General features: G+C 44.9%; 2 protein-coding genes across 2 annotated transcripts in view; one reads left to right on the forward strand and one right to left on the reverse strand.

Moving 5' to 3' along the window:
* LOC123509085 (procollagen-lysine,2-oxoglutarate 5-dioxygenase 2-like) overlaps positions 1 to 5,731 on the forward strand; it is a 36,537-nt gene extending 30,806 nt beyond the window's left edge. The window contains 1 exon segment of the mRNA XM_045263220.1: positions 5,467 to 5,731. Within this exon segment, the coding sequence (XP_045119155.1) occupies positions 5,467 to 5,622 (156 nt within the window). The 3' untranslated portion in view covers positions 5,623 to 5,731.
* Positions 5,732 to 8,646: 2,915 nt separating this feature from the next.
* Positions 8,647 to 10,000, reverse strand: part of LOC123509087 — a 2,975-nt gene continuing 1,621 nt past the window's right edge. Inside the window, exon 2 of the mRNA XM_045263224.1 lies at positions 8,647 to 10,000. This exon is cut by the window's right edge and continues 940 nt beyond it. Coding sequence (XP_045119159.1) covers positions 8,784 to 10,000 — 1,217 coding nt within the window. The 3' untranslated portion in view covers positions 8,647 to 8,783.

Raw genomic sequence — 10,000 nt, forward strand, 5'->3', positions numbered from 1 at the left:
TGCAGAAATGGTGTTAACCCCTTCACTACCAGGACGTGCTTTCATACATAGTCATTCTGTTTTCTATTTTGGTACAGCTTCACAAACTTATTATGTGGGGATTCAAATAGTGAAAACTCAGGCCATTAATCCTCTGACCTCCATAGACTCTTCCTAATATCAATAAAATCGTCTAATTACGCCCAAAACTCGCAGTAAAAATGCCTCCCAGTACTGAAGGGGTTAATCTGTCACCAGCACCTTGAAAACAGCTTTAAATACCCGTCTATCACTTCAACTAGTGGCTTTTAAAGAGTTTCTGCTGTTAATAATGCAGAAATGGTGTTAATCTGTCACCAGCACCGTAAAAACAACTTTAAATAACCAGGTGTCACTTCAACTAGAGCCTTTGTAAAGTAGTGAAGGTTCTGAAGAGTGTTTCTCCTGTTAATGATGTAGAAATGTTAATCTGTCACCACCACCTTTAAAAAAAACTTCCTTAAAAACCCGAGTGTCACTTCGAGTAGGAAGGAAGTAAAGGTAGCGGGCGGAAACTTGACAAACCAACCTTTTTCTGACTAGTAATTCCCTGTGTGGTAAGCCCAGCTACCGGGGACCCCAGTACAGTCATCTGCCATAGAACACAATGCTTTTTTTTCTTTTATGCAAGAAGGAAACTAGCCAAGGACAACAACACATTAAAAAAAAGGCCCACTTGGATGCCAGTTCCCTAAAAGATTAGTTAAGAGTTTGCCAAAATTCAGGGACAAATGTCTTGAAACCTCCCTCTCAAAGTTAAATGAAGTGAAATGGTAGGAAGATGGAAATACAGAAGCAGGGAGGGAGTTCCAGAGTGTGCCAGAGAAAGGTGTGAAGGATTGAGAGTACTGGTTAACTCTTGCATTAGTGAGTTGGACAGAATAGTGGTGAGAGGAAGAAAAAGCCTTGTGCAGCGAGGGTGGGGGAGGAGGGAGGAGGGGAGGCATGCAGTTAGCAAGATCAGTAGAGCAGTTAGCATGGAAATAGCGATTAAAGATAGCAAGAGATGCAACATTCCGGCGGTGAGGAAGAGGCTGAAGACAGTCAGTCAGAGGAGGGGAGTTGATGACACGAAAACCTTTTGACTCTAGTGAGTGACACTGAGCCACTATGCAATGGCACTCACAAAGACACTGAGCCAATATGCAATGGCACTCACAAAGACACTGAGCCACTATGCAATGGCACTCACAAAGACACTGAGCCACTATGCAATGGCACTCACAAAGACACTGAGCCACTATGCAATGGCACTCACAAAGACACTGAGCCACTATGCAATGGCACTCACAAAGACACTGAGCCAATATGCAATGGCACTCACAAAGACACTGAGCCACTATGCAATGGCACTCACAAAGACACTGAGCCAATATGCAATGGCACTCACAAAGACACTGAGCCACTATGCAATGGCACTCACAAAGACACTGAGCCACTATGCAATGGCACTCACAAAGACACTGAGCCAATATGCAATGGCACTCACAAAGACACTGAGCCAATATGCAATGGCACTCACAAAGACACTGAGCCACTATGCAATGGCACTCACAAAGACACTGAGCCACTATGCAATGGCACTCACAAAGACACTGAGCCAATATGCAATGGCACTCACAAAGACACTGAGCCAATATGCAATGGCACTCACAAAGACACTGAGCCAATATGCAATGGCACTCACAAAGACACTGAGCCACTATGCAATGGCACTCACAAAGACACTGAGCCACTATGCAATGGCACTCACAAAGACACTGAGCCAATATGCAATGGCACTCACAAAGACACTGAGCCACTATGCAATGGCACTCACAAAACACTGAGCCACTATGCAATGGCACTCACAAAGACACTGAGCCACTATGCAATGGCACTCACAAAGACACTGAGCCACTATGCAATGGCACTCACAAAGACACTGAGCCACTATGCAATGGCACTCACAAAGACACTGAGCCACTATGCAATGGCACTCACAAAGACACTGAGCCACTATGCAATGGCACTCACAAAGACACTGAGCCACTATGCAATGGCACTCACAAAGACACTGAGCCACTATGCAATGGCACTCACAAAGACACTGAGCCACTATGCAATGGCACTCACAAAGACACTGAGCCACTATGCAATGGCACTCACAAAGACACTGAGCCACTATGCAATGGCACTCACAAAGACACTGAGCCACTATGCAATGGCACTCACAAAGACACTGAGCCACTATGCAATGGCACTCACATTAGGGAGCTGCCGTGGTACAGTGGAACCATGAGTGCTTTGGTGCCCGAGGGTCTCCAAGCGCACGGGTTCGAATCCTGTCTACGGTCCGAGTGTAGGTTGGGCTTCCTCACTCGGCAGCCTCTTGGCCAGGCCTCGGCCACCCCTTCCCTCCCTCCTCCCGCGGGACAGCCTCCTGGCCTGGCCTGGGAGGGCCCCCCCACCCGCCCTCCCGTAGGGCCCTCCTGGCTTGGCCCCGGCTGCCCCTTCCTCCCCCCTCCCAAGGCAGCACTCCTTTCCTCCCGGCCGCCTTCCTCCCCTCCCCTCCCACCTAACCTCCTCCCTCCCCCCACAGGGCAGCCGTGTGCCCTGTGGGGCGGGCTGTCCCGCTCAGTCAGGGAAGTACTCCTGCAGGGTGGAGTACGCTTCAGTTTTGGCTCAGTGTGCTGAAGTAGGATGGTGGTGAAAACACCGCTTGTGTGAGTGACTGAGTGACTGAGTGAGTGACTGAGTGAGTGAGTGAGTGAGTAAGTGCGTGCATGCGTGGGTGAGTGCGTGCGTGAGTGAGTGAATGAGTGAGTGAGTGCATGCGTGGGTGAGTGCGTGAGTGAGTGAGTGAGTGAGTGAGTGCGTGCATGCGTGGGTGAGTGCGTGCGTGAGTGAGTGAGTGAGTGAGTGAGTGAGTGAGTGCGTGCATGCGTGGGTGAGTGCGTGAGTGAGTGAGTGAGTGAGTGAGTGAGTGCGTGCATGCGTGGGTGAGTGCGTGCGTGAGTGAGTGAGTGAGTGAGTGAGTGAGTGAGTGCGTGCATGCGTGGGTGAGTGAGTGCGTGCGTGAGTGGGCTTAGAATAGTGAAGACTGTGGCCATTAATCTTCTGCCCTCCATAGACCCTTCCTAATGTCAATAAAATGGCCTAATGGTACACAAAACTCAAGGTAAAAATGTGTCCCAGTACTGAAGGGGTTAAATACTGGTTGACAGTTAGGTTTTTCTCTATGGATGTACTGTAGAAATCGTGTTCTCTCTCTCTCTCTCTCTCTCTCTCTCTCTCTCTCTCTCTCTCTCTCTCTCTCTCTCTCTCTGGGTTAATATTTCTATTCAATATATGTACAATTATGCATTAAAGAGTTCTAGTGCTCAGTTCACACACACACACACACACACACACACACACACACACACACACACACACACACACACACACACACACACATCGGAATCTCACCTGTAATTAAAAATGGCACAGTATTTTTCTTGTGTGTGCGTGGAGGATGAGAATGTTCGCCTCCCACTGACAATGTTCCTCCAGTCTTGTAGTCTCTCCATTCCTTGTCGTTGATCAGCGTGTGAGAAGAGCATTGGATTAGTGAGTGAGGATCATTACTACTACTGCTACATCTTGGCCCGTGCTCTCAAACGCCTCACTCTCTCACTACAGCTGTTTGCAAGGCTACACAAATAAGCAACCGCGTTCTCCACACTCCTTTTTTTCTGTTTAATAGTGAAAAATACTCTCAAAAACCCATGTAACTGATAGACAGGCATTCAGAAACAAGTATTTAAATAGATAAGAGTGTTTTTATCTTGTATATTATTGAAAACACCCTCAAAAACCCGTGTCGTTTCATAGACAAGCATTGAGAAATAAGTATTTAAGTAGATAAGGGTCCCCACGAGTGTTTTTTTCCTAAATGAGAGTAAAAACAGCCTCAAAAAGCCATATAACTGATAGACAAGCACAGAGAAACAGACAATCAGATAGATAAAAGTCTCCACGAGTGTTTCTCCTGTACAAGAGTAAGGACACTCAAAAACCCCGTGTCACTGATAGGCAAGCAAGGAAAAGCAGGTATTTAGATAGATAAGGTACCCAGGAGTGTTTTTATCTCGTATATTATTGAAAACACCCTCAAAAATCGTGTCATTTCTTAGGCAAGCATGGAAAAGCAGGTATTTAGATAGAAAAGGATACCCAGGAGTGTTTTTATACTGTATATTATTGAAAACACCCTCAAAAATCGTGTCATTTCACAAACAAACATTCAGAAACAAGTATTTAGATAGATAAGTGTTTTCTAGAGTGTTTCTTCCAGTATAGTAGCAAAAACACACTCAAAAACCCCTGTAACACCTAGACAAACATAAAAAGAAGTGTGTTTAGATAGATAAGGGTTTTCTAGAGTGTTTCTTCCTGTATGATAGCAAAAACACACTCAAAACTTGATCACTTCATTGACAAACATTCAAAAACAACTTTGATCAATAAATTCAGGTACATAAGTGTAAGATTTCACACACAGACAGACAGACAGACAGACAGACAGACAGACACAACCAATCTGACAGACAGACGGACATACACACGTCTCCCTGTCAACTCGCAATCTCAACAGACAGACAGACAGACAGACAGACACAACCAATCAGACAGACAGACGGACATACACACCTCTCCCTGTCAACTCGCAATCTCAACAGATGGATAGACAGACAGACAGACAGACAAAGAGAGACAACCAATCAGACAGACAGACGGACATACACACACACATCCCGCGTGTCACTTCAACTAGAGCCTTTTAAAGAGTGTTTCTCCTGTTAAAAATGTGGAAATGGTGTTAATCTGTCACTGGAACCATAAAAACACCATTAAAAACCCGCGTGTCACTTCAACTAGAGCCTTTTAAAGAGTGTTTCTCCTGTTAATAATGTAGAAATGGTGTTAATCTGTCACTAGCACCGTAGAAACCCTTAAAAACCCGCGTGTCACTTCAACTAGAGCCTTTTAAAGAGTGTTTCTCCTGTTAATAATGTGGAAATGGTGTTAATCTGTCACTGGAACCATAAAAACACCATTAAAAACCCGCGTGTCACTTCAACTAGAGCCTTTTAAAGAGTGTTTCTCCTGTTAATAATGTAGAAATGGTGTTAATCTGTCACTGGAACCACAAAAACACCATTAAAAAACCGCGTGTCACTTCAACTAGAGCCTTTTAAAGAGTGTTTCTCCTGTTAATAATGTAGAAATGGTGTTAATCTGTCACTAGCACCGTAGAAACCCTTAAAAACCCGCGTGTCACTTCAACTAGAGCCTTTGGAGAGTAGTGTCGGTTCTCAAGAGTACTTCGCTACTCAATAACACAGAAAACTTGCTAATCTTACCACCACCACCACCACCACCACAACCACCACCAGCCGCTAACCACGCCTCACCTCTCCTCAGGGCGGCGGGTGCAGATTCTTGAGGTATAACTGCTCCATCGTGGATTCTGGCGTGGGTTGGGTTCTGATGCACCCCGGCAGACTGACGCACCTACACGAGGGTCTGCCGGTCACCAAGGGAACCCGCTACATCATCGTCTCCTTCGTTGACCCCTGAAGGAAGGAAGGAAGGAAGGAAGGAAGGAAGGAAGGAGAAAGAGTGACTGTGTGTGTGTGTGTGTGTGTGTGTGTGTGTGTGTGTGTGTGTGTGTGTGTGTGTGTGTGTGTGTGTGTGTGTGCGAAAGAAGTAAGAAAGGAAGAGAGGAGTGTGTGTGTGTGTGTGTGTGTGTGTGTGTGTGTGTGTGTGTGTGTGTGTGTGTGTGTGTGTGTGTGTGTGTTATATGAAAGAAAAAAAAATAAAGAGAGGGGAGGAGGAGAAGGAGGAAGAAGAAGAGGAAGAGGAGGAAGAGAAAAAGGAAGAAGAGGAAGAGGAGGAGAAGGAGGAAGAAGAGGAAGAGGAGGAGAAGGAGAAGGAGGAAGAGAAAAAGGAGAAGGTTGTGTTATTTATCTGCAAGTGAAATATTTCATTATTATTATTATTATTATTATTATTATTATTATTATTATTATTTATCTTGTTGATGTTCTTGTTGTCGTTTTTAATAGTAATAATAATAATAATAATAATAATAATAATAATAATAATAATTTGATTGCACATTGGTATGATAATTAAATTTTTACTAATGAAAGAAAAAAAAAGAAAAAAAAAGAGAAAGATAAAGAGAGCAAGTGTTTTCTTTCTCTTTATTTTTCTCCTCAATAAAATTTACTCAAGATTTGCACAAAAATAAATTAGTTAATAAATAAATGTGAAAAAATAATAAACAGTGTTTGTATTTCCTGAAAAGAACCATCAGCCACGCACACTTGCTTCTCAGTACATAGCAAGGAGGTTAGGTTACAAGGCGGCGGCGTGACGTCACAAAGGTGAAGGGGGCGCGCTATTGGTCCGCTGCTGCCCCTATAACGCCCCCCCTTACACCAAAAACATTGCCAGCCGCCCATTGGAAATCCATGGGGACGCCCGAGTTACGCTCCTTATTGTTAGTGTTACGTCCATGTTTGGAGGCTGCCCACCAGACATGTCACCTTAACAGACTCGCAATAGTCGTGGCGTACTGTGCCACCAACACTGACACGGCAACTCTACACACAAATGAGATAATACAGTGTTTTCCAGCTCCGGTGGACTTGTGACTTGTGAGAGGTTACCGTGGGAAGCTGTCTCTGCGCCAAACCTATCACTGAACAAGGTCATCTACACATGTGAATGTATACATGTGCATGTGTAGATGTACACATGTGCATTTAAATGAAGGATAAGTAAACTGTATCAGCTGGCTGAAACGGCCTGAAGGTGGATTTTTATTGGCATAGCAATTACTTAATCAATACATGTCAAATTCTCTCTCTCTCTCTCTCTCTCTCTCTCTCTCTCTGCAGCTTTTATTTAGAACGCTGAGTGATTTCCTGTCACTGAGCGGTGGAAAAGCATCATGCAGTCACTGAATTTTGCTTCACTCTTTGTTCCTTGTCATGCATTAAACGAGAAGAAGTAATTTTTTTGGTGTAATTTCTCTGGGAAACGTCCAGCTGTATTTGTTTCAATACTGCAGCTATTTCGGACAAACACCGTTGATAACAGGTGTACCTGACATTTAGCAAACTATAATGTGGTTTACAAAAGTCAAACCATCAGTTCTTTCTTAGTTTTCCTCTAGTAATGAAACAGAAAGCGGCAGTTTCATTGCTTAACACGGGAGAGGCAATTGTTAATGTTTTGGGTGGAAGTTGCGACCATAAGCTCCGCCCACCGCCTCATAAGCGCCGCCCACTCCCGTCACTTGTAGTGCAGCGGGATGGGCGCTTGCCGGCCTCTTCAATTTAACCTCCTTGGTACATACAGAGAGACAGACAGACACAGGCATACAGACACACTGACAGACAGACAGACAGACACACTGACAGACAGACAGACAAACAGACACAGACATACAGACATACTGACAGACAGACAGACAGACAGACAGACACAGACATACATACAAACAGACAGAGAGACAGACACAGACATACAGACACACTGACGGACAGACAGACAAAGGATGCAAAAACCACAGTAATAATTTTTGCTTATAATAATTACAAATACAATAATAATGATAATAATAATGATAATAATGATAATAATAATAATAATAATAATAATAATAATAATAATAATAATAGTCATTTTAACACATTTCCCACAAATCATCACTTTTCCCATAATTCTTCGCACAAAACATTCATCCTAGCGGGGCGAAATAAGACCACGGCGCCCATTGAACGAAATCTTATGGGAATCTTTACGAAATTTGACACTAGGAGAGGTGGTGGGTGTTCCAAGATGGCGGCCGAGTGGCTTCCGTAACCTGAGGGCAAAGACTCCGCCATATATCTCTGCCCAAAGCTTGTTTATTTCATTGTTCCTTGTGTGTGTAGGTCTAAGAATGTTGGTAGGCCTAGATGGAATGTTGGTAGGGGTGAAAATAGTGGTAGGCTGGTGGGTGGTGGCTGTTTTCTTGGTATTAGTGGTATGTGGTGGTGGTGGTGGTGGTGGTGGTGGTGGAATAGTGGTAGCTTGTAGAATTGTGGTAGATGTTCGCCAGGGTAGTGGATAAGCACCACCACCACCACTACTATAACTCCTACCACCACCACTGCCATCCCAGCCACCACCAGGAACACCAGAACTACTACTACTACCACTATCACCACCCCAACCGCCACCACCACTACCACCATCACCACCACCATTCACCCAAGCCTCTCCTTCATTTACAACCCCTGAAAAGTCACCAACACCACCGTCATCACCGTTTCCAGCCCAAATCCCACCACTGCCACCATTTTTAATAGCCCAAACATCAAAATCTCTAGCCCAATCACTGCCACCACCACCACCACCACTGCCAGCCGTCAAAACACACCCAACACGGTACAAATCACTGTTCACCACACACATACCGTTGCCAATGAGACTCTGGTGTATGCTTAAGGTGTATCTGTCAATACCAAGAGAGTTTAGGTGTTGTAGGTAAGAACTGAAGGCTAGACAAGAGCAGTGACCCAGTGTATTATTTGCTACAGCTAAGTTAACACCAGCGTGAGTGATGAGCAGAGGCGAGGCTCGTGGGAGGGTGGTGAATGTGTTAGAGGTGAGGTGAATGAAGGGAGATGTTGAGGTGACTTGATCTTCACCAGCACCTTCGTCACTTCTCCGCGGGTAAGCTGTCACGTCGAAGAAAGGCCGGCCGTGGTGGTTTCTGAAGCTTCTTTTGCTGTTATCACTGTTATCTTCTTGCTCTCCTTCATAAAAACCACTGCGTTCACTAGAAACCACATTGATACCGTGTTTTCTCGCCTCTGTGTCTCTCCGTGCACTAGAAAACTCTCCATGTTCTCTGCTGTACAAAGTGGTTTTGCTGTTATCTTCTTGCTCTCCTTCATAAAACCACTGCGTTCACTAGAAACCACATTGATACCGTGTTTTCTCGCCTCTGTGTCTCTCTGTGCACTAGAAACCACTCCATCATGTTCTCTAGCGTAGAAGTCACTATATGCGTGGTTTCTAGAGGTAGTTTCGCTGTTACCATATTGTTTTCCTTGATATAAACCATTGTGCTCACTAGAAACCACATTGATACCGTGCTCTCTCGCCTCTGTGTCTCCATGTACACTAGAAACCACTCCATCATGTTGTTCTCTACCGTACAAGTCACTGTATGCGCTAGAAACCATTCTTTCCCTCTCATGAAACCTGTTTGTATTTCCACAGCCTAAATGGTTTCTTCTTTGTGAAAACGTGGCATCAGGGTGACTAGAAAAGAGAAAACTAATGTTCTCTTCCTGTTCTCTATCATACAACGAAACAGCAGCATTAGAAACCTCGTTCTCGTAATGGTCTCTAACATACAGATGGGTAGACGGATCAAAGTATGTCCCAGATGGATAAGAAACCAACTGTTCTCTAAGTTCTCTAACATAGCGATAAGAATGACCAGGAAACACACTAGAAACCTGTTTTCTATCGTACAAACCACCACCTACGACAGAAAACGGGTTATTTTTAACAGTATTATAAGATGCATGTTTTTTATTTTCAAGGTTAGAGAACGCTGGCAGGGGTGATCTAGCAGGGGTGGTGAGAAGGGAAGGGGCAGGGGTGATGTAGGGAGCTGTGGAGTGTGGAACAGGGGTGAAGGGTGTGACAGAAGCAGAGACAGAGGTGAGAGAAGGTGGATAACCGGTAGGGGAGTAAGCAGGGGTGACAGGGGACGGAGGAGGCGTGTAGGGTGTGGCAGGGGAGGCTGGGATCTCGACAGGGAGGAATGAGACGGGTGCAGAGGTGGGAACACTTGGCAGGGGTGAAGGGGAGTGAAATACCGAAGTGGCAGAGTCAAATACAGGGTTGGCAGGGTTAGGGAGGAACGGGGAAGGTGTAGAAATAC

This window comes from Portunus trituberculatus, chromosome 26, assembly GCF_017591435.1.
Source record: "Portunus trituberculatus isolate SZX2019 chromosome 26, ASM1759143v1, whole genome shotgun sequence".
NCBI lineage: Eukaryota > Metazoa > Arthropoda > Malacostraca > Decapoda > Portunidae > Portunus > Portunus trituberculatus.